This window comes from Adiantum capillus-veneris, chromosome 25 (genome assembly GCF_014529385.1).
Source record: "Adiantum capillus-veneris isolate H3 chromosome 25, ASM1452938v2, whole genome shotgun sequence".
Classification (NCBI taxonomy): Eukaryota; Viridiplantae; Streptophyta; class Polypodiopsida; order Polypodiales; family Pteridaceae; genus Adiantum; species Adiantum capillus-veneris.
In genome coordinates this window covers 37944187-37969992 of record NC_140955.1, presented here as the reverse complement: position 1 = coordinate 37969992, position 25806 = coordinate 37944187, and the positions used below count along the sequence as shown (strand labels likewise).

The window sequence follows — 25806 nt, the reverse complement described above, 5'->3', positions numbered from 1 at the left end:
TTGAGGTCCCACTAGGCGTGCCAAAAATGAAAGCACCTGTAGTGTGGATAGTGTGTCGTGCTCTCTACAGTAGGTGCTCCTCAATGCAATGTATGTGACATCTCACTCAAACAAAATGAAAACACAGGAAACAATAGATAACAACAAATCAACATAGAGACACAGCAGCATACCAGAACATATGGGCTCGACTATCTCAAAGGAACCAATACAAACTGTGGCGTTGCAGCACAGTCAGCTCCAACCCAGAACTCACGGATACAATGGGGGTGTTGAGGCTCCGATGTGCAGACGTGTTGTGTGTATAGACTCTCCTCTAGACGACGACGCTGGACCATATATGAAGAAGATGATGCTGATGACCCAACTACTACTCATATGTACAACCATAAAGAGCCACCAACGGCTTATAAATGTCAGCCATCTAAGTCTATCTCCAAACCGAGTGGTGGTGGTAGCCTGGTCACGATGTCCACTAGACCACCGTCCGTATCCGTGCCACGTGGCATTGCCCAGCCCAGAAAGTCCGTCCAGTGTGAACTAGACTAGACCAACTGTACTAACTATGTCGTGTGAAAGTGACACTATAGCCTGTTACACAGGTGGATACTTACAACAAAAAGATTACCCTTGTACATTGAGGAAAGACTCATGCCCTTGATGTAAAGCTTAAAGACAAGTCCGCTCCAGTTGTTTTCGCTTCTTCTATTTCATTTGTAATAAAGAATCATCTTTCTGCGTACTTGATCTTTGCAAAAGAAGTACTTGAAGTTGTATCTAATTTCTACCTTAGATAAAGATAGGTCAACATGGCTTCAATGATTGTTTTTCGGACTCTTTGCCAGGGGAGTTACCTCCTGAGAGACTTGAGGATCATACCATAGATCTTGTGCCAGGTTCTAGTCCACCGAATAGACCACCGTATAGGGTTAGTGAAACCCAACAGAAAGAGATTATGAGTCAGGTCAACGAGCTTTTAGAGAAGGGGCTGATTCAGTCCAGTTAATCCCCTTTTTGTTCGCATGTACTCCTAGTGCAGAAGAAGGATGGTTCATGGCGCATGTACATTGACTACTGCGCTTTGAATAAGAATACCATCAAGATTTTGCAAGGATTTATGATCAACTTGTTGATGGGGAACATCATGAGCACTAAATGCTTAAGAATGACTTTCTCATGATGCATGGAAAGTTATGTGTTACTAAACAGTTACTGCCAAAGGTTTTGATGAAAAGTCATGCACAAAGCAACTTGGGAACACCATCTCCCATTGGTTGAATATGCTTACAGTAACACTGTGCATACATCAACAGGTAAGGCACCATTCAAGATATTGGAAAGCAACTTGGGAACACCATCTCCCATTGGTTGAATATGCTTACAATAACATTGTGCACACATCAACAGGTAAGGCACCATTCGAGATAGTGGAAAAAGGAAAGAAAGTCCCACCCATTTTGCAATCTAAGGACAAGATATTTGAGGCAGACAAATATGTGCAAGATATGGATGAAACATATAGGAAGATATAGATTGCTCTCGAGAAGACCTAGGCTAAGCAAAAGAAAGTTGTTGATCGTCATCGTCGTGAACTTGTATTTTCACTTGGTGATTGTGTCACAAGACGGGCACCACGTGCCAATAGAAAAGAATAGATTGAATAGACTTTTAGCACTTCAATAACAACTGAACTGAGAGAGAGAGAGAGAGAGAGAGAGAGAGAGAGAGAGAGAGAGAGAGAGAGAGAGAGAGAGAGAGAGAGAGAGATGATGAAATGAAATGATATATTAACGTCTACAAAAGGCCAAAATGACCTATGAGATCAACTGATTACAATGATGAGTCTAGTACCAAGTCTGGGTACAAACAAAGAAAACTACAAACAAAGAACTGATAGGAGTGCTACCGACTCCTATGGGTGGTTGGTAGGCTGAGCAATGGTATCATGCCATAAAGGTACAAAGTGGGGATAAGTGTCACCATGATATAATATAGCAGTAGCATGAAGCCTATTTTGATCGACACTTTGGGTGTCGTGCTAGAATCTTGCGGATCCTCTGCCGCAATCTCCGCCGGTGTTGCGTGGCTCCCCTCCTCAGTCGCGGTCGTCTCGATCTCCCCAACTCTATAGCTCGATCAATGAGAGTACCGCTGGTGTGTGTATGGGTGGGAACCGAGCTCTGTGATGGTGGTGTCCCCTCTGCCTCTGTGGTACTCAGACTGTGGTACTCAGACTAAAGAAATCTGAGATACGTCTCTGGGACTGTCTCTGTCTTTGCCCACTCAATAGAGCGTCTCTATGTCTCTATATCTCAAGTAGGAATAATCCGAGACATCTTTGATCCTGATATCTCATGACTCTATCTAACGAGTCAAAACCATCTCTGAATAAACAATGAAAGCGTCCCCGTATCTCATAGTAGACTGTGCAGCGACATATGTAGTGAAACTCTGTCTCTGGCTCTGCATGGCATAATTGACATATCCTACTGTTTGCTGGTATGCCTCTAAATCTACCTGTCTCAATCCCAAGCTGGTGTGAAGATGTGCGAATCTGGCCTATGGCACATCGTAACCCATTAGAGAGATGTGTGTCCATGTAGCTGGGCCGTGTGACAAAACCGTCTGTCGTGAGCTGGAGAAGATGCTCTCTATAGAAAACCCTCTTCGTACCCAACTCCCGTGATGGCTCTATCCATGTCCTCTTGCTATCTAGCTGGATAAGATCCTGCCGAATGAGTCTAGTAGTCTCCATCCGTGTAAGAGCCAAAGATGGTGCATCAAGAGAATACTGGAAAGGGGGCAGCGTGTCCATGCTGAAACCATGCCTCTGAACCCATGAGCTCATCTGTGCATACCAACATGATGTATCTCCTTGTAATGCCAGCTGTCTGGATGACTCAAGAGCAAGCCTAGCATACCTGTCCGTGGTGGTGTCCCATAAGCTGTGTACAAATGATACTGATCTGGTGAGTGCCTCAACCTCCATAGGTGGGGCAGCCAGCTCCGCTCGTATGCTGTCATGTGGAACTGAGGCCTTGGCTCTAATCAGCCTAGAAATCATATATATCAAGGGTCTCTCCATATTACTCCATCCAGCACTGTCAACAGACGGTCCCCAAACCTGAACCCCATAGTGCATAATTGAAGCGACCAAAGTGTCGAAAAGCCAGAGCAGAGTTCGAAGTTCCTAGAACTGAACCTGCGAACAAATCCTCTCTAAACCGCCTAGGGCTGCATAGGCACGAGTCAATCTAGTGTCTGCTGCCACTTTCAGTGTGAACCTCGGTCCACTAAAGACCACCCCAAGATATGTGTATGCATCAGTGTACTCCATGCTGTCCTGCCCTTATGTGAATATTTAGGTGCTGATCTCCTAACCCACTATGGCGTGGCATTAAATACCATGACCTTGGTTTTACCAAGGTTGACAGACAATCCACTATCCTTTGCAAAACTATGCAATGCGTCCAAATGTCTCTGCATACCCTCTGGTGAGTCTGATATCAACACGATATCGTCAGCATACAATAAAAGAGAGATCCATGTCCCCGCAAGCTGAGCACCTCTATCTCCTCCTCTGTAAATATAATCAGAGACCTCATCAACATACATACCAAATAAAATAGAGGACAATGGGCATCCCTGTTTCACTCCGATAGTGGAGTGAACTATGTCAGATATCCCCTCTGATGTGCGTACATGACCCATCACTGAACTGTACAATGCCATAATCCCCCATATCAGCTCTGTGGGTACCCCCAATTCCATAAGTCGGCGCATCAATCAAGCCCTCGATACTATGTCAAAAGCTTTGCGGAAGTCCACAAAGCTGCAATATATCCGTCTACCATGTGCTCGACCCTCCTCAATGATAGCTCTAAGTGTAAAGACATGATCTAGTGTGGAGAAACCCCTCCTGACACCAGCCTGCCCAGGTGCTCGTATGCCCATAATCTCTGCCCAACTGCTCAGTCTATGCTCAAGGATGGATGCATACAACTGTGCCAATGTGTGTCCTACCATGATAGTACGGTAATTCCCCGGCACTGACGGGTCTCCTGTCTTGAAGGTAGGTACAATAGTAGATAATCTCCAAGAATCAGGAAAGCCCTCACACATGACACGGTTGAATAACCGTGCAAGCATCTCTGCCAACAAATCCCCCAACATGTATAATGTGCTGTGCTACCAAACCCTCATGATCCTGTGCACGTCTGGTCTTCATCCTGTCAATGGCCTCCTTTACCATCTCAGTCGTAAAGAAGGTGCTCGTAGTCGGACATGGCTGTGGTGGATCTGGTAGTGGTGGCTGTCCAGGTATAGTGTATAAAGATGCTGCATACTGCCCCCATATCTCCGTAGAAGTAATCACTGGTGGGGAAGACTGCTCATGGAATAGACGCCAAGCCTCTCCTGAATCTCTACTAAGGAAGAGCTGATATAAATCTTGCTCCATCTGGACCAAGAAAGCTCGCTTCTTCCGTCGCACTAGTAGTCGTGTAGCAATACGAGACTGTCTATAGGTGATCACTCCCAGTGTAAGCTCCCGCTGTATCTGAGGCATATGCCCAGAACGACATCTCTGACCAGGCTGAGTGTGTGGGTATGCCTTTGTCGCTGCCCCATGTAATGTCACTGTTAGCATAGATGTGATGTGTGTGAGAGAGAGAGAGAGAGAGAGAGAGAGAGAGAGAGAGAGAGAGAGAGAGAGAGAGAGAGAGAGAGAGAGAGAGAGAGAGAGAGAGAGAGAGAGAGAGAGAGAAATGAAATGTTGTATTAACGTCTTCAAAAGGCCAAAGTGACCTATGAGACCAGAAAGTTACAATGCGGTGTATCTGATACAAAGTCAGATTAACAAAATAAATTAAACTAGGATAACAAAATATAAATACTGCGGGATCCTAAACTAAGCAGTACAATGTGAAGACAATATGGGAGGGGAGTAGAGATCCATCTTCATCTGCACTCTGGACGACGAAAGAGTATGGCTTGAATCCTTTGCCATAGCCTCCTTCGAAATTGTGTAGCTCCTCTCCTCCCTCGGGGTCGTCTAGATCTCCCTAGCTCCAATGCTCGGTCTATGGGAATGCCAGTAGTGCGGGTAGACCTCTCCACCGTCGCTGGTTGCTCCTCTGTCTGTTCTTCTGGGTGTACAGTATCTAGTGTAAAGAAATCTGTGATCTGTCTCTGGGGATGTCTCTCTTCACCTCTCCTCAGTAAGGTTCCTCTATGCTTGTGTAACTCAAGTAGATAAAGCCCAAGACATCTTTGATCCTCATAACTCATGACCCTAGATAGAGGCCCAAAACCTTCTCTGAATAGACAGTGAAAACGACCTCGTATCTCATAGTACACTGTGCAATGACATATGTAATGTACTTCTGTCTCTGGCTCTAGATGGCATAAGCGGCATATTCTGTTATCTGCCGGTGTCCTTCTAAATCTGCCAATCTCAATCTCGAGCTGATGTGAGGACATACGTATCTGGCCAATGGCACACCGCAAACCATGCGAAAGATGCGTGTCCATATAGCTAGGTCGAATCACAAACCCATCCCCCGTGAGGTGGAGAAGATGCTCTCTATAGAAAGCCATCTTTGTGCCCAACTCTTGTAACGGCTCTATCCATGTCCTTCTCGTGTCCAGCTGGATCAAATCCTGACGGAGAGGAGAAATGAAATGTTATATTAACGTCTTCAAAAGGCCAAAGTGACCTATGAGACCAGAAAGTTACAATGTGGTGGATCTGATACAAAGTCAGAGTAACAACTGAACTGAGAGAGAGAGAGAGAGAGAGAGAGAGAGAGAGAGAGAGAGAGAGAGAGAGAGAGAGAGAGAGAGAGAGAGAGAAAAATAAATGAATCTGGGCTTATCCTTTAAGGGTGAATCTGGGCTTATCCTAGATTCATCTAGGTATATCTTTTAGTCGTATAGCGGACATGCAGACTTCACATTGTGAAGTTTTCGTCCGAGTTACGACCAGTTGATATTGTGCTAATTCTTTCTATCTTTTGTGGTGCGTATGCCCTATCAACTACCTCATTTTTGTGCTAATTTTTTCGATTTAATGCTTCTTTTAGTGCTAGGCTTCATTATGGCTGAGTCTGCCCTTGATCTCCGGAGTCATGACAGAAACTCAGTACGCTGAACTTTGTGTAGATGTATGCTCATGTGTGTGTGTTGTGTTTGGGAGCATATGTTAGTACCTAGTTCTACACCCACTATTGGGCACTGACGACGTTAGTGGGGATGTCGTGGTATTTAGTCAATACTATGCATGATGGAGCTGATGGTTATATTGTCTCGTGGGTGACTACCATGGGTCTATACCTTGCACTTTCCTTTAAGGGTGAATCTGGGCTTATCCTGGATTCATCTAGGTATATTTTTTAGTCGTATAGCGGACATGCAGACTTCACATTGTGAAGTTTTCGTCCGAGTTACGACCAGTTGATATTATGCTAATTCTTTCTACCTTTTGTGGTGCGTATGCCCTATCAACTACCTCATTTTTGTGCTAATTTTTTCGATTTAATGCTTCTTTTAGTGCTAGGCTTCATTATGGCCGAGTCTGCTCTTGATCTCCGGAGTCATGACAGAACCTCAGTACGCTGAACTTTGTGTTGATGTATGCTCATGTGTGTGTGCGTGTGGTGTGTGTTGTGTTTGGGAGCATATGTTAGTACCTAGTTCTACACCCACTATTGGGCACTGACGACGTTAGTGGGGATGTCGTGGTATTTAGTCAATACTATGCATGATGGAGCTAATGGTTATATTGTCTCGTGGGTGACTACCATGGGTCTATACCTTGCACTTTCCTTTAAGGGTGAATCTGGGCTTATCCTGGATTCATCTAGGTATATATAAATAAATGAAATGTTATATTAATGTCTTCAAAAAGGCCATAATGACCTATGAGACCAAACTGATACAAAAGTGGTGAATCTGTCACAAAGTTTGGGTACCTTAGTACTAAAGTACTAAGTGTGAAAAGTGTGAAAGTGTGAAAATAAATGTGAAAAACTAAATACAAAGTATTAAATAAACTTCTTAGGAGCATTCTGGGTGTCTGGCTAGAATGCTTCTAATCCTTTGTTGTAGTCTCCTCCGGTGAAGTGTGCTTCTGCATCTCGGTCGTGGTTGTCTCGATTTCCTAAGGTCAATCGCCCTGTCAATGAGGGTGCCTTTGGTATGGATGTGGGTACTCCTTTGTGCTGGCTGCTGGTCTCTTGCTTCTCCTTCCCCTCCTGCTTCTCTCGATCCGAAGAAATCTGTGATCTGCCTGTGAGGCTGTAGTGCTCTTTGTCTTCTCATTAGATTATCCCTGTGCCGATGTATTTCTAGTAGGTATAAGCCTAAGCATCTTTGATCTTGGTATTGCATGACTCTATCTAGAGGTCCAAAGCCTTCTTTAAATAGGCAATGTAAATGCCCACGTATATCATAGTGTACGGTGCAATGGCATATGTAGTGTAATTCTGTCTCCGGCTCCATTCCGCATAACTTGCAAATTTTGCTCTCAGGTGGGATTCCCCTAAATCTGCCAAATTCAATTTCTAGCTGGTGTGAGGATGTACGAATCTGACCAATAGCACATCTCAAACCATGAGACAAGTGGGTATCCATGTAGCTCGGGCGAATCACAAATCCATCTTCAGATAGCTGTAGGAAGTTTTCTTTGTAGTCGGCCATCTTGGTGCCCAATTCTTGTGTAGGGTCTACCCATGTCCTCTTAGTATCCAACTGTATAAGATCCTGACGGATGATTTTATTAATCTCCGTTCGTGTAATTGCCAGTGATGGAGCCTCAAGAGAATATTGGTAGGGGGGTAATCTTTCCATACTGAACCCGTGTCTCTGAAACCATGAAGACAGTTGCACATACCAGCATGATGTATCCCCTTTCATTGCTAACTGTCGAGAGGATGTGAGGGCCAATCTAGTATAGCGGCAATTATTTGTATCCCACAAACCATGTATAAAGGACACTGATCTGGTAAGAGCTTCAATTTCTATCGGAGGGGCAGCTAGTTCCGCTCGGATAATCGCGTGTGGTACGGAGGCCTTGGCTCTAATCATTCGGGAAATCATAGATACCAAAGGTCTCTCCATTGGCTTCCAATTATCCTGATCCACAGATGGTCCCCAAATCTGGACCCCATAAAGCATAGCCGAAGCCACCACAGTATCAAAGAGTCAAAGTTTTGTTCATGGTTCCTGAAATTGCACTTGTGAACACATCCTCTCCAACCCTCCCAAGGCCGCAGAGGCTCTGGACAATCTAGCTTCCGCTGCTTTCTTAAGAGTAAACTTCGGTCCTGCAAATACCACACCAAGGTATGTGTATGCATCTGTGTACTCTACTGTATCCTGGCCATATGCAAATGTAGGTGCCGATCTCCTAACCCACTGCGGTGTGGTGTTTAACACCATAACTTTGGTTTTACCCAAATTCACGGACAGTCCGCTGTCCTCCGCGAATTTATGTAATGCATCTAACTGCCTCTGCATTCCCTCTGGTGATTCTGCTATCAATACAATATCATCTGCATACAACAACAAAGGGATCCATGACCCTGCAAGTTGAGCACCTCTGTCACCGTCTCTATCAATGTAATATGATACCTCATCTATATACATACCAAATAAAGTAGGGGACAGTGGGCATCCCTGCTTTACTCCAACGGTGGAATGAACAATGTCGGAATCCCCTTCTGGAGTACGTACATAACCAGTTACTGACCCATATAAGGCCATGATCCCCCTGATAATCTCTTTGGGGACCCCTAACTCTTGCATTCTGCGCATCAATCTGGCCCTTGGTACTGTATCAAAAGCTTTCCGAAAATCCACAAAGCAACAATACATTCTTCTCCCGCTTGCTCTTTCTTCTTCAATAATGGCTCTGAGCGTAAGAATATGATCTAAAGTGGAATAACCCCTCCTGAATCCAGCTTGTCCTGTTGCCCTTATGCCCTCATTCTTTGCCCATCTACTCAGTTTTTGTTCCAGAATGGATGCGTACAGTCGGGTCAATGTGTGACCCACCATAATGGTACGATAGTTCCCGGGTATCATAGGATCCCCTGACTTGAAAATAGGTACGATAGGAGATAATTTCCAAGATTCAGGTAATCCTTCACACATGACCTGAATAAACAGACGAGCAAGGACTTCTGAAAGTAGATCCCTTGCATGGATCAAATGTTCTGCTACTAGACCCTCATGATCATATGCTCTTCTTGTCTTCATCTTATCAATGGCTTTTTCCACCATTTCCGTAGTAAAGAAAGTACTAGTAGCAGGGCATGGCTCTAGCGGATTTGGTAGTGGAGGCTGTCCAGATACCATATATAATGATGTTACATATTGACCCCAAATCTCAGGAGAAGTAATTGTCGGAGGCGATGAGTGCTCGTGAAATAAACGCCAGGCCTCATGTGAGTCTTGACTCAAGAAGAGCTGATATAAATCCTTCTCCAGTTTGGCTAAAAATGCCCTTTTCTTGCGACGTACTATACGCCGAAGAGCAATCCGAGACTGCTTATCTATGATGGTCCCAAGTGTAACCTCTTTCTGGACCTGGGTTCTCGTCTCTCTGCATTCCTCGTCGTACCAACTGTTCTGAGGCATGTTCTGATCAGGCTGAGTATGTGGGTATGCCTCTTGTGCTGCTCCATGTAGTATCTCTGTTAGCTGAGAAGTGATCTCCTCTACAGTATATATTGGCTCGGCTGCCCACATCCTATTATAGATCTGTTCCACATAGACTGAATCAGTCTCTGGTGTGAAAGTATATCTTGTGTGCGTCTTCTTCCTTGGTACTTGAGAGGCATTGTATTGGAAGGAGATTGATAAGGTCAAGAGAGCATGATCCACTGCAATCCCAACCGGTCTGGGTCCCACCTTAAAGTCCTCGATACTAGAAATAAAGCTTGGTGAAGTCATGACATAATCCATTGTGCTGGCCCCATGCCTGTGCGGGAAGGATGCTATCTACACCCGGCTCTTCCCCTTCGGTAGGCGGGTCCATCGAACCCGAGCCCCAAATCTGGGATAGGGTACTAGGGTACTAGAGTGAGGGACTGAGAGTATGGCAAAATTATTTCAGTTTTACCTTAAGGCCTTAAATCGCTTTGAACTTGGACGCAAAGAGAGGGCTTAAAATCTCTTTAGGCTTAAAATTTACCTTAGGGCTTGAAAATTGAAATAAGCTTAAACGTAGGGGATCTTGACTTCCTTCGCGTAGAACAGCTGGGGCGACTGCTGGACTTGCTACGCGTAGAACAGCTTTGACGTGCTACGCGTAGGACTGCGCGGGACAAACGTGCAGCGTGAGCCTCAGGCAGTGTGAGCGCGAGCCTCAGGGCAGTGTGGGCAGGGGCATCACCAGCCCGCCATGGTCTCCTTCTCGCGCTCTGCCATACGTGACCTCCGCCCTGCTGCACAATAGCCCGAACTTAGCACAACAGCCTTGCGCGCGTCTTGTTGCCCCTGGCCTCCGCGAAGCGCGATTGCTGCAGCCGCGTCTTGCTATCCCTGCTGCGCTGCGTGACTTCTGCGGCCCAGCCACGAGAGAGAGAGAGAGAGAGAGAGAGAGAGAGAGAGAGAGAGAGAGAGAGAGAGAGAGAGAGAGAGAGAGAGAGAGAGAGAGAGAGAGAGAGAGAGAGAGAGAGAGAGAGAGATGACATGTGACACGGAGTGGCGGAATTCCACCCCAGAGAGTATTGGACCCAAACCTGGCGCCCCTTTTGGTATTTGTTTATATGGCATCAACACATCAACTTAATACAAGCCGTTGCTCCACGGTTTGCACCTTCTCCCAGAAGAGTGCCAGAGAATGAGCCCATGGCCCCATATTTAAAAGCCCTAGGCCCAAAAACAGTTTACATGAAACTCAAAAGCAACTCGTCAAAAAGTGCCAAAAGCTGCCAAAGCGTGTTGCGGAAATTCGTACAGTTGCCACATCATCAGCGCAAAATGCGGAAATGCGTACAACTGCCACGTCAGCATTGTCAGCGAAAATCCGTACACTGCCATGTCAGCATGCCAGCGTGAAATCCGGGATTCCGTACAGCTTTGCCACGTCACCAGTTCTCCACGCAATTCTTCTTCTGCTTCTTCTAGGGTTTATGCCCCTCGGTTGGGATCTGCAAGTCGGCTCCGTTCTTTAGTGGCTTGACACGTGAGCAATTTGTGACATCCCCCCTTCTTGAAAGAGAGTAATCGTCCACGATTACAACATATCTACAAAACAACTCAAGTTAGCTAAAAACTTTCTGAGGGACATTCCAAGGGACAATCAGTTGGCTCTTTTTGTTAAGGAGTTGGCTTCTCCCTTCGGCTCTTTTGATCAAGGAGTTGGCTTCTCCTTTCGTCCAGATCGGAACTCTTGATATTCCGATGATGTGAAATTAGCCATCACACCCAAACCGCACTGATCTTCCACGGGTGTCTTGATGCACTAAAATTACATACCTAGGCAATCTCATCCAATTAGGAATATTTAGTGGTTGGCACATCCCAATGCAACACAAATGCTTACATATGCATGTTCAAGACATAGAAACATAAAGTCGTTGATGAACACTCCTCCCGCATAACCTAACAAGGTCCGGACCGGAAGATATTCAACGATTCCCTCATCGCTCCTCCCGCATAACCTAAGAAGGTCCGGGTTGGGAGATATAGGGGCCTTTTACAACCAAACGCCTCCCAGATTGCAGTTTGCATCGTTTGGAGGTGCTGAGAGTAACCACTGCTCAGACTTCTTAATACCATAGTTACCCGGAACGGGAACGGGAAGGTCCAGAATGGGACGAGAATGGGGAGAAGGAGGGCCCTCGGAACGGGAACGGGAACGGGACTGGAATAGTCGACTAAAATAAGGCTTGAATTACCTCCATTTAGTGTAGTTGCAAATCAACTCCTAAACAACCCCAAACCTGCCCCCAAACTGTCCCAAATATGTCTCCCAGACAACTCCAGATTTTCCCCCAATTGCTTACTTTTGCCCATTCTGCCCCGCGTTCCACCGTTCCGTCTCATGTTCTTCCCCGTTCCCCCCCGTTCCAAAACCCCGTTCTGGTTGCACCCCGTTCCGGAACGGCGTTCCGTTCCTGACTCCGTTTCGGGAACGGGACTTGTCCGGAACGCCGTTTCGGAACGTTTGGGGCTGCATTCCCCCCGTTCCTTGTTACACTGCTTAATACTCCTCCTGCATAACCATCCAGGTCCGGGCCGGGAGTAACAACAACAATATTTTTCAAGCATACAACCAAACGCTCCCAGACATCCCGTTTGCAACGTTCGGAGGTTTTCTAGCATACAACGAAACGCTCCCCAGACATCCCGTCTGCGTCGTTTTGAGGTTCAAACAATACCGAAACACTATTTCTCACTTCTCCACCCGGGAGTACAATCACCAATCAATGAAACCAGTATTAAAACCAGAGTCAAACAATTCAAATCGGCACCAAGACAGGTTCAAAATAGATATCATCCATTTCAAATAAATTTCAAACAGGATCGCCAAACAAGTTCTCAAAACTCAAAAAGCAATCTCGACATGAGTCTAGCTCGAAAAGTCGACTGACTTTCCAACCTGAAACCTATACCAAAAGTTAGGGTTAGGTTCCTTCCATAGGTTCCTTTTATAAGGTCGTAGCCGTCCACAGTTGGTACATTAGCTCTTGGACAGACAGTGTTCCTTTGGCGGCGATGGTAGTCTCAAGACATAGCAATCACACCGGACCTTCAAGGTTATCAGCTTGAAAGAGACACTCAGTGAGAGATGTCCAAAAATTGTGGCATGCAATTTAGGATACCCCACTCTGCCAGAAGTTGCACTTCGAAGGAAGATGTCAGAAACCATACTTCGGCCAAAATTTTTCTTGAAAGCTTACCAAGTCCTTGGAGTGTGTGGCTTGGTAGCTATAGACATCAATATCTGCATGGCACTGCCTTTGAGGAAAACAACAGTTTGAAACAAATCTTGGATCCTTCTCTTGCAAGTGATCTTTATGGCTTATGCCCTGTAAGACATGAGTAGTGAAGAGGGGAGCGCACCTGATGCGCGATGAAGTAAGGGTGGGAGTCGTTCATAAGTTCGGGGTCGGAGCACAACCCCGAAGGACGAAGCTACTTCAAATAAGATTCCAATAAAAGCACACGCCTGATGCTCTCATATAACTATCACAAGACGGGCACCACGTGCCAATAGAAAAGAACAGACTGAACAGACCTTTAGCACTTCAATAATAAGTGAACTGAGAGAGAGAGACGACATGCAACACGGAGTGGCAGAATTCCACCCCAAAGAGTATTGGCCCCAAACCTTGGCGCTCCTTTTGTTATTTTATAATGCATCAACACAGTACAAGCCGGTGCTCCACGCTCTGCACCTTCTCCCAGAAGAGTGCCGCCCATGGCCTCATATTTAAAGGCCCTAGGCCTAAAAGCAATTTACATGAAAAGCTTTAAACTCAAAAGCAACTGGTCAAAAAGTGCCAAAAGCTGCTAGCACGTTTAGGGAAAATCCGTACAGTTGCCACATCAACGTAAAACACGTAAATCTGTACAACTTCTTTGTCTCCACTTCAGTGGAAATCCGTACAGCTGCCACGTCAGCATGCCAACGTGAAATTCGGATTCTGTACAGCTTTGCCACGTCATCAGTTCCCCACGCAATTCTTCTTTCTGCTTTTTCTAGGGTTTAGGCCCCTCGGCCGGGATCTACGGTTCCGTTCTTTAGTGGCTTGACACGTCAGCAATTTGTGACAGATTGAGTACTTATGCACTTTGGAAAGGCAAGAGTAAGGAAAAGGAAAGGCAAGGAGTGTTTGTTTCCAAAGCTCAGTATGCGATATTATGGTCCTTTTCAGATTTCCAAAAAGTTCAGCGATGTAGCTGATAGGTTGAAGCTACTAGAAGGCTCTAAAATACAAAATGCTTTTCATGTCAGCCTTCTAAGGCCCTTTGTTGAAGATGTGCCAAAGAATATTCTTGATGAGGGACAGCCCGAAGTGGAAGAATTGGATGAGAATCTTATTCGTGGATAGATATTGGCACATAAGGAAACGAAGGTTAGAGAAAAGGTTGCAAGACGCTATTTGGTGAAGTTTAAGAACTATCCATCTTTGGATGCTAAATGGATGGAAGAGTCTGAATTGGTTGCTTCACCTCAGCTATTGCAACTATATCTTGAAGCCTTTCAGATGGAAACCACAGTGACTTGATGTAGCTCTATGGAGCAAGGTGATTGCATGGTTCATGATGCTCCAAGGAGTAGCTAAGCAATTGTATCTACTCTTTCCATACAGAATTTGGCTAGAGAGGCTTGTGCTTGAGAGTATACCAGAAGACTTCCATGCTTGAAATATGTGTGGTAGTCAGGTTGGTGGGATTGTCTAATGGTCCAACGCTACATTTCCGGAAGCATGTATATCTTTGATTCCCATCATAGAATATATGTGATATCAAGAGATATTAGCCAGTATTATTGGCATGCAAGCGAGGTCACTTGGAATATTTCAAGGGTGGGGTGTGTCACCAGGAGGTGTAGTCTTCTTTAAATATGTAGGACATATTTTTCTTTATTTTATTTTTACTTGTTTCCCCGAAACCCTTGAAAAGGTGCAATTGGACATTGCATGGCCAATGTGAAACAACTGCGGCCGAATGGGTTTCTCACATCGGGAGTCTAGGTCGGCTGACCGGTCGGGCCAATTAGCACTGAATTCTGATGAGTATGGAAACTCGTGCGCGCCAAAATGGAATTTGGGCTACTTGTCAAGTCACTGACAACTTTATAAGTTGGTGGGTACTAGGAAAATAAACCAAAGGGGAAAACTGGACACATGGTAGTAGGAGGTGAATTTGCAGGACACCTCAGCAAGAGGGGGGGGCACCCAAATGAGGGTGAAGGCTGATTTTTGGACTTCATTGTGAATTATAGAATGTGTGTGAGTAGTGGGTGTAGGTTCACAGTTGGGGCCTACAGGGTGTCGGACTTCGTGTGCGCAGTGACACTCTAGTCGCTGGGCTTCGTGTGCGCAGTGACATTCTAGTCGCTGGACGAATCTATGCTCTCTTTCCTTCTCAGTGCTCAGTGTAAAGTTAGCAGGTAATTGAATTAGTACCACCCTTTACCGTGTACAGGCCGGTTATATCTTGTATAGACCCAATTCAATAGCCTATCAGTTTCTTTGGTCTGGCACAGTTTGACAGCCTGCACGCACCAAGGTGGCTTGAGTAGTCATCACATTACCAACTTTGCAAGGTGGTCTTTGGCTCATAGGTACTGCTTGTCAGATTGGGACCCTGCTAGGAAAACTTAGTGTGCACGGTCTCCTACTGGGTGCTGAGCCTTGGAAGGAGCTTCTTTTAGCTAGGATTTAGGCTTGAGTTTCCCTAGTAGGAGCCCGCCTGTGGCACCCTGAGACTCCCTGGATTTTCACTAAGATGCATGATGTGGGTTTGAGCCGGGGTTGGAAGGATGATTAGAGTTGTGGCAGTAGCAGCTGGGCAGTGATTCCTGGGTCCGTATCTTGTGGAGGGAGGCAAAGGGAACCAAAGGTTTTCGGCTTTCGAGGCATGTCCTCTAGCAAAGTTACAGTGGGACCATTGAGAGTGGTTGTGGCGGGATCCTTTTGCCTTTCCCGACCACTCTGGGGTTCCCTGCTTTCAGTGCACTACATGGCTTGCACTACACATTCAAAAGGCGTGCCGCAAGAACAGCAGCTCAACATTAATGACAATAGGGGCTTTCTTGATGAGTTCCTGTCAGATTTTTGGGCTTGGTCTAACAACAAGTCTCGCAGGATTACTAAGAGGGGCACCTAAATCATAAACTAGAAGGGGGAAAGAGCCACACAAGTGGCCTGTGTTGTTAGTGGATGCCATGGTCCACCTTGAAGAAGGGTCACGCCCACTACATTTGAATAAATGCCTCGTGTCGTCTCTCAGTCCGGTAGGAGCACCCTGTATGCTATTGTACTTTCCTTTTAAGAGTGTGAATCAGCTCAAGCCACAAAGCATGCATTGTCATTGTGGGAGGCTCTGGTCTCCCCAAAGTCCACCGTGAAGAAGGGTCTCGCCCAGCCACAAAGCACGTATTGTTGTTGTGGTAGGCTCTGGTCTCCCCTCTAAAACCCTGAAGCATGGGGCTCGCCATACAAACCATAGGCCGAGGCTCTTGATCAGCTCCCACCTGTAGTGTCTCTCCTATTCCAATCTAACACTGAGAAATCTATTATTTGGGCATCATTGACCTGTCCCACCTGAAGCCTGATCCCAAGGCTAGTGTGCTTTGTCTCGCGGCCCAGTGCTGGTCCTCACTAAACGGGACCAAGCTGCGGTCCCCCATGTTTGCATCATATCTGGTAGAATGCAGGCGATCACACGTAGGATCCGCATTTGAACTGTTGCGCCTTGGGAAAGTCCCACACAGAGTATCCGTAGGTCTCCTCTGGGTGCTCTTACCCAAGGCAACTCACGGGTTTTCTGCTATAGGCTAGCAAGACCCTCAACGTTTCCCCTCTCTATACAACTATGTACACATGTTAATGATCATGGGAGTCTCCCTTTTCCTTTGTATAGTGTACCCTCTAGATGTAGCCCGCTTGGCAGGTTAAAAAATCTAAAAAACCATTTTTTTCCTGCAAAAAAGAACATGCCACATTTTTTTCTTATGGATATGATGCTTGAAGGTTTACAGTTTCGTTTTTATTGGTGAAGAAGCTCATTGAATAGTGCATGCTGTAGTTCATTTAGTTGTGCAATGAGTGTTTCTATTTTAACTATCTATGTTTATTTTGAATAGTGCATGCTGTAGTTCATTTAGTTGTGCAATGAGTGTTTCTATTTTAACTATCTATGTTTTTTATGAGTAGCTATGTGGTTGCAGTTTCGTCACAAAGAGGTGATCAAAATTGAGAATTATGACCCTGCCTCTGCAGATGATATAGCGGCTGTGCATAGCAAGTCTTATCTGCGAGGTATGGAAATGGTAAGGCAAGAAAATATTAAACATAGAAAGCAATTTGGCTATTCAGCTCACTTCTGTAGAGATTAGTGACTTATTTGTCTCGTGTGTTCATCTAATGTATCACGTGTCAGTTTTCACGGGTGAGAGCTTGCATATTTACTTTTATTGTTTTGCATTATCGAAACAATAACATGCAACTATAGCTGGCAGCTACAGAAAAAATGAAATTAATACATGGAACAAAGTTATCAGCAACCCACTGAATTACAAAAGAACAGTAATTAAATACTCAAGCTGCAAGCAATGTCAACTGCTAGGCTTTATTGTCACCTACCTTGAAAAAAAGTTGTAAATTAAAAAAGGAGCAAGATTTTTGTGAAGCTTGGCTTTCTTCAAAAGACTGAGGTCTAGGAATGTTTAAGAAGGAACACTTCTCTAATAGAAGAGAAGAAAGAATGCATAGGCTCAGGTTTCTTCACATCGTTAATACTCTTTAAAGCATATTTTTCTATTTAATTTTCTCAAAGGAGAGTGCATAGGAAAGGAGAGATTTTATAAAGCTTGGCTTTTTTCAATTGACTGTGGTCTGGGAGTGGTACAAAAGGAGCGCTTTTTTATGCAGAGGAAGAGAGAGCGCATATGTTCAAATGTCTTGACATTTCTAATAATATTCTGCTTTCATGTGCTGTATGCTTCTTAATGCGTAGCTTCATCAACCAATGATAGGCACTTTCTAGAGGCAAGATTGTGAACTTTTGAAACAGAAACAAATGTGACTTTGACAGGCAATGGAGAAGGCTTGCGAAGAAGGCTTGATCTACGTCGAGGGTTCTGGACCCACCTATGCTACTTCAAGTGTAAGCAAACTTTCCTTTCCTTAAAAGTTTATGCACTCTGTGAATAGTGGTCGTGCATCACATGTGATGTTATGCTCATCTGCCTGCTTGTAATCAATTCTGGGGTGAACTTTCTGTGCTTTGAGAAAGTCCTGCCAAGAGCAAGTGCACCTATGAGACAGCATCAAAAGAAAATTGTCACAAAGTGATGACATGGCATGCCCAACTGGAAGAGAAATGGCCGAGTGGACAAGAGAAACTGAACCCAGGAGAACTTTGAAGAAGTTGTGGCCGAGGGCCTAAAAAGGGGTTAGGATTTAAAAATCCCAACTCAACAACTTAAAGAACTTATGGAGCACCAGATGAGGGGCCTAAAAAACCTAAAAGTCAAAAGCTTGATCTCTAAGAGAGATTTCCATAAAACGCGTTGACATGTTGACATTGCAAGCTATACGGATTTTCGCAAATTGTGATGCTGATCATGACGTGACAGATTGTACGAATTTCTACGTTTTGCGTTGCTGGCAGTTTTGGGCAGCTTTTTGAGAGCTTTTGAGGGTAGTTGCTTTTGGGTTAAAGTGCTTTTTGGACCATGTGCTTTTGGGGCTTTGCTTTTGGCCATCCCTTGTACTGTTTATAAGTGCCCTTCAGGCTACTCCATAGAGCATTTGGACACAGAGGCTCAGAGAGAGTTGGACCCTCGGGGAGTTGTACTTTGCGAGCATAATAAAAAAGAAATACGAGAAGGGGTGCCAGTCTTTGGGCCAGTGCGTCTTCGCCGCCTTGCCGTGTCGACTCTCTCTCTCTCTCTCTCTCTCTCTCTCTCTCTCTAAGTTCAGGGACCTAGCAAGCAGCAGATGCTAGGTTGGACAGGGGCTTTGCAGCTTTGCGGAGGCTTGAGAGGTAGTGTGCTCATGTACAGTTTCAGGAGCCGCGCACGAAGCTTTGGTTGTTCGATTCGTTGGTCACCCCGGCATTGTTGTATGGATCCATGGTGTGGGGGCCTAGCCTCAGTACAGAGGAGTGGAGGCATATGGAGAGACCACTAGTTATGATGATTGCACAGATGATCCGGTGCAAGGCATCAATACACATGCTATTGTCAGAGCTGAGATGGCAGCATCCTCCATAGTGATAAGAGGCCATATTTCAGAGTGTGACAGGCCTACATCGCATATGGGAGCTCCCCCTAGAGAGATATTTGAATTTGACACTGGATTCCTCCATACAGTTAGCAGAAGATGGGGTTCATGATTGTTGGTATGCACAGATGCAGACATGGTTTGGGAGACATGGACTACAGATGGATGCACTTCCACCCTTCCAGTATAGCTTGGACTGCCGGCACCTCAAGCTTATGCGCACTGAGCGCAACTGGGTGATCAGATCAGATATTGTGCAGCTGGAGAAGAAAGGACCTGGCAGCGACCTCTAGAGCCATTAGGCACGAAGATGGCCCATTACAGGGACCACTTCTTGCATGTTTCGTTGGAGGGTTTTGTGATTCGGCCAGCATACATGGATGTACATCTCTCACATGGGTTGCGCAATGCCATTGGGCAGATTCGTACCTCCTCCCATCAACTACGCATCGAGACAGGCAGATACATGCAGATGGCCCTGACAGATAGGACATATGAGCTATGCCACCAAGAGGTGGAATCTGAGGAGCATTACATTTGCCGCTGCACAGTCTATTACGAGATCAGGGGGAGATACCACTGCCTTTTCAGAGAGGGCTTTGGACCATTACGTCGGGTGATGGATTATGAGGACCAGAGATGCCTCGGACTCTTTTTACTAGAGGTGAGGAGGCACAAGGATAGACTATTACAAGACAGTTCTCCACCAGCAGATCGACAGCGCACTATGCATGACTTCTTTAGTAGAGAGGGAGAGGACCTTGGGACACAGACTCCGTCTATGGATACAGCCACACCCCAAGACCACGTCCATCGAGGCCTAGAGGAGTTCGTCTTGATCAGACCACTGCACAGGGTCGTACTCGCTATCCTCGACCACCCGGTCCTCGACCTAGACCCCGCCATTTGCACCAAATTAGAGCCATCATCGCTCGACATCGGAGACGAGTGCCACCTTTCAATGGCCTCTCTATACTGGATCTACCCATCTGGGATATCCTGGGATAGAGGACAGGGAGATAGAGAGTTGATGGTCAGATTTGGATGGGAGCAGTCATGTATTTGTACATATTCTCAATTTTAGCTTAGTTTTAGCTTTGTAGACTCAAACATCACTATGATGTTGAGTAGATCTTTTTTTCTGTTTGAGTAGACGAGAGATGTATTACCAGATGTATAGTTTCTTGTCTCATGGGCCATTTTGGCTATTTCGAGACGTTAATATATCTTTCTTTCTTTCTCTCTCTCTCTCCCCTCTGGGGATATTGGACCCCCAGAGGAGCAGCCAGAGGAGCAGACACCATTGCAGAACTCTGCCCGCACTCATACTACCGCTACTGGCATTCTCATAGACTGAGCATTGGAGCTAGGGAGATCTAGATGCCCGCAATTGAGGAGAGGAGCTACACAACATCGACGGAGACTACAAGAGAGGATTCGAGCAATACTCTCTCGACATCTAGAGTGCAGATGAGGATGGATCTCCACCATATCTTCCCCCCTTCTTTCATTGTACTACACATTGTATTTTGTTTCAGTTCTTTGATTCTGGACATGGTATCAGATTCACTATGTTGTAACGGCTTGGTCTCATAGGTCATTTTGGCCTTTTGAAGACGTTAATATATCATTTCATTTCATTTCATTTCTCTCTCTCTCTCTCTCTCTCTCTCTCTCTCTCTTATAGTTCAGTGATTTTGCAGTTTCTATTCGTGTGTTGCTATTGATTTCTCACTTGGAGTGTAACAGTAGTATCAGAGCTTAGAAAGATTCTTCTTCTACGGAGGATCCGATCCCTCTTGTAGCACACCTGAGTTCTCACGGAGAATGTGAGAGAGACAACACCCCTCTACGGGGAGATGAAGGAAAGTGGAAACCAAGTGCGCAGAGATTTAGACAAATTTCCGACGGGGAATTTTGCCAGAGCGGAGTACACACGTCAATTGTAGATTGAAAAGTGTATAAAACGATCGATTAAGTACTCCAAACACCCGAAATATGTGAAGCATCTAAAGAATTACCTAATTGACGAGATTCACTCGTGATGGCGAGAGGCCGTCGATTCTCCTCTCAGATCGGGAAGGAAGTTGAAAGAAAGGCCTGTCACACGGATGCTAGAGAGTCGGTCTTCTTGAGCTCCTACAAGAAAGCACTAGACAATTTCAGAAAGTTCTGGAAGAGTCTGCAATACAAACGGTGATGCCTTTTGGTCTCACGAATGCTCTGGCTACATTCAACCACATGATGGACCGGATTTTTAGAGATTATAGATCATTTGTGAGCACCTTTTTCAACGACATCATCATCTTCTCCAAGAGTGAGGCAGAGTACAGACACCATCTGTCACAGGTTTTCCAAGCATTGAGGCAACATCGATTTGTAGTAAATGGGAAAAAGAGCGAGTTTTTCTTGCCAGAGATCGACTTCTTGGACACATCGTCTCAGCGGAAGGTATAAAGATGGACCCAGCCAAAGTTGAGACCATTCGTCATTGGCCAGATTTGAAAAATGTCCATGAAGTTCAAGCTTTTTGGGTGTGTGCTCTTATTATCGGCGGTTCATTCGAAAGTTTGCAGAGATAGCTTCTCCATTGCATGTGTTGACTGAGAAAGGGGTTCCCTTTACTTGGGGACCATTGAAAATTGCAACCTTTTGGACTCTCAAGAAAAAGTTGACAATGGGTTCAGTGTTGGCTTTGCCAGACTTGCAAAACCCTATGAAGGTTTACTGTGATGCTTGTGGTTGCAGTTTGGAGCAGTCTTCGCCATGTTATAGCTTACGAGAGAAGGATGTTCTCACGTCATGAACAGGTTGCACAAATTTATGAGAAAGAGCTTTAGGTAGTTATTTATGCCCTTACACAGTCGGCGACATTTTCTACTCGAAGCCGAATTTACTGTGTTCACCGACCATCAGAGCTTATGCTACTTTCTATCTCAAAAGCAGCTTTTGGAAAGGAGATGCGGTGGGCTAATATCCTGTCACAATTTCAAGCATGGCATAAGAAGGCAGCAGACAAGCATCGACGTGACTTGCAACTGAAGGAGAATGATTGGGTGCTTTTACGGTTTGAGAAGGCACGCCTACGGAAACGAAAGGGTAAGGAGCAGCTTTTTCCAAAGCTTAGTACGCGATGCTATGGCCCTTTCCTGATTCAAGAAAGGATCAATGATGTATCCTTGAAATTGAAGTTGCCAAATGCTTGGAAGATTCACAATGCATTTCATGTGAGTCTGTTGAAACCCTTCAAAGGTGAGGTGCCAGTGGACAGGGAGCATGAGGAGCAACCTGAAGTGGAAGAGACCGAGGAGATTCTCGTTCCAAAACAGATACTGGCTCACAAGGAAAGGAGAATGAAAGTTAAAGTGATATGGCGGTTCTTAGTCAAGTTCAAGAACTGACCGGCATTGGATGCGAAGTGGATGGACAAATCCTAGTGAAAGATGTAGATATAATTGGCAGAACCAATTCCAAGAGGCCAATTAGAACAGATTTCATTTTTATAAGTTGTTCCGACTTATAAGGTTCTATCCGCTGGGGCTCAAGGGTCACTAGGAATTAAAAAGGAGCATCGAATTGTTGACGTGCAACGATGTACGGACTTCCGTGATTTGCGGCAGATTGCTGAACCTTCGTGATTTGCGGCGCGTTTTGCGGCAGCAGTGTGGACGGCTTTTGGGACCAATTGCTTTTAGAACTTGAAGCTTTTCATGTTTTGCTATTGGGCCAAGGGCCTTTAAAAGAATTGCGAGGACCTCTCTCCCATAGATTGGCTTGGGAGCATTGCGGAGAGAAGAGGACCCTTGGACATTCTACTTTGCCAAGCATTAATAACAAAGAAATACTGGAAGGGGGCCAGACTTTGGGGCCAATCTCTCTGGGCGTGGAACTTCGTTGTGCTTGTCGTCCCTCTCAGTTTTGTTCAAGTCTGTTAAGCTATTTTCAGTTTCTCTCACGTGTGTTGCATGATATTCTTGGCTTGGGATGCCCAAGTCTATTACACTTTCACTTCCACTTCCGTGAAGGGTGACTTCATTTTTAATGAAGAGGTACTTCACATAGGCGAGAAAAGGGGAACTCGTCTCTCTCTCTCTCTCTCTCTCTCTCTCTCTCTCTCTCTCTCTCTCATGCACCACCCTACCACACCCTCTTGCATAGTATAGGCTCATTTCAGTTTGTACCCTTTTTTTATTTTCCGATGCCTAGAGCATCAACACATGTATATGATATTGTCTCATAGGTCGAGTTCGGCCTTTCGAAGACGTTAATAAAGCTTTCTTTTCTTCTTTCTTTCTTTCTCTCTCTCTCTCTCTCTCTACTCTCCACACAAATCAAAGGGATATTTGCTGTCTTTCTCTATCTCTCTCTTTCTTCCGCATTTTTGTAGCTAAAATTTCATGCACCCAAGCTCAACATTGTTTTGAAACACATACCTATTGACACCATGCGACTGTAAGAAGTTTACACACTGGCCTTGGCATTAAAATCGAGGTGCTAAGACCGCTTCAAGGCGCAATGGAAGAGAAAAGGCTTATAAAATCTAATGGGGAGGGCTTTCACACTTGGCATACCAAGTTGAAATTCTACTTAATAAAAAAGTTCTATGGGGAATAGTCAAGCTGACAATCACTGACCCATCTAGTGATGGAGCATATGTACAGACTCGGACTCTGAGCGCACAGAAGCTAGCCAAAGACGAACAGACACTCGGAATCGTAATCACTGCATGACATGACAATTATGTACACTTTACTTATGATTGTGAAATCGTAATCACTGCATGACATGACAATTATGTACACTTTACTTATGATTGTGAAGCTAGCCAAAGACGAACAAACACTCGGAATCGTAATCACTGCATGACATGACAATTATGTACACTTTACTTATGATTGTGAAACCTCATCAGCTGCATGGGAAGAACTAGAAAGGAATTTTGGAGCTAGGAAAAAGAAGAGCAAAGTGACCTTCAAGAAGGATCTATACAAATTAAAAATGTAACCTAACGAAGATATTGCAAGCCTGATCAATCGCCTTAAAAGCATGACCAAACAACTAGCTTATGTGAAGAGTGCAGTACCAAAGGAGGACAAAATTGTAGTTTTTCTAGCAGCCTTACCACCTAGCTTTGACCAAATAGTGACTATCATTGAGGAAAAAGATCCAACACTACATTTCCACACAATTAGCTTACGTGTAGAGTGCAGTACCAGAGGAGAACAAAATTGTAGTTCTTCTAGCAGCCTTACCACCTAACTTTGACCAAATAGTGACTGTCATCCAAGAAAAGGATCCAACACCAGATTTCCAAGATGTGATCAACTCTTTAATGTCTGAGGAAAAGAAGCAGGGGCGGAATGTTACTTCAGAGGGAGGAGCTGCTGCAGGTTCTAGCAATAAAACTTGTTTCGCAAAGAAGGGTAGACTTGCAGCATTTGCGGAAAGAAGAGTCAACTTCCTACCAAGTGTTTCAAGAAAGACAAAGGGAGCACTAGAAGAAATCTGAGGCCTAAAGTCTATTTAGCATTTGTGGAAAGAAGAGTCAACTTCCTACCAAGTGTTTCAAGAAAGACAAAGGCAGCACTAGAAGAAATCTGAGGTCTAAAGTCTATTTAGCGGAAGAATACAAAGATGAAGATGAAGAAGAAGACGGCAACAACCTTCTAATCTATCATGACATTCTCTAGCCTTTTTTTTGCCTTTACCTCTCAGTGTATTTGTTTGGAGATAGCTTGGATTAGTTTGGTCTCAATTTTATACATCTATTTGAGGGGAGGTTTTCAATGTCTATTGGATTAGAGATAGCTTGTCTCCTGGATTGGGGATGCTCTCGTGGATTGAAGATGTTCTTTTTGCTTGTGGATTGGAGTGTGCCAGAGATTTCAGTTTTTAATATTCTAAGGCCCAAGGGGAGGGTTGTAAGGGTTTTGGGCTTTAGCCTATGCGTGTGTGTAACACCTCTAGTCTACTAGGATGCATAGGTGACAAAGAAACATGTGGTAACATGTGAAAAAAAACGCCCAAGGTATGAAGTCATCAATGATGCCAGATGAAAAGCTTGCACTAGCTCTATTAATGAGCCTTTTGTACATCAGAGTTACCGGGGAACGCCCCCTAGCCTCCGTTCCGGCGTTCCGGGGGGCAGTTCCCTTCCCGAACGTTCCGAAACGTCCCGGAACGTCTGACGTTTCGGGTGGCCAGTGCAAACCGGAACGGCCGTTCCGGAACGTTCCGGAATGCCCCTGGAACGGCCAACAGCTACAAACAAATTTGGCAAAAATTGAAAAAATTGAAGTAAATGTTTGGGCTTCTGTTTGAAGTGTGCAAGGCCTCAAGGACTCATAAAATGCACCCCCCTCCCCCTTTCTCTCCACAAGCTAATCCTCAAGGCTCAAGCTCTCTCCCTCTCACACTCTCAAGATCTCTCTCTCTCGAGGCTCAAGGCTTCAAGCCTTCAAGCTCTCTTCCTCTCCCTCCCACTCTCTCAAATCTCTCCCTCTCCCTCTCACTCTCTCGAGTCTCTCCCTCTTCACTCTCTCTCTCTCCCTCTCTCTTTCTCTCTCTCTCTCTCTCTCATCATCTAGTCATAGCAAGGTTGAATGGTCTTCAAAACGAGTTTTTTGTGAGTATTAGAGTCAAAGCACTCTAATACTCCTTGTATTTAAACACAAGGTGTCACGAGGATGTGGCAGTTATTAACCATGTCACAGAGATGTGGCAACTGCTAACCTTGGTTGTTGGTTTCTTTCCAATGGGGTTTATTTTATTTGTTTAAGACCCTCTTTTTGAAGTAGCAAACGGTCGGACATTGTATGGCCAATGTGAACGGTAG

The 25806-nt window shown here is 45.1% G+C and overlaps 1 protein-coding gene across 4 annotated transcripts in view; it reads left to right on the top strand.

The window, feature by feature from the left end:
• The window catches only part of HDA14 (histone deacetylase 14), a 185636-nt gene that overhangs the window by 58721 nt on the left and 101109 nt on the right, over window positions 1-25806 (top strand). For all 4 annotated transcript variants that reach the window (XM_086500816.1, XM_086500815.1, XM_086500817.1 and 1 more), the window contains exons 4-5: window positions 16913-17014; window positions 17779-17850. In XM_086500816.1, coding sequence (XP_086356942.1) covers window positions 16913-17014; window positions 17779-17850 — 174 coding nt within the window. The remainder of the gene's footprint in view (window positions 1-16912; window positions 17015-17778; window positions 17851-25806) is intronic.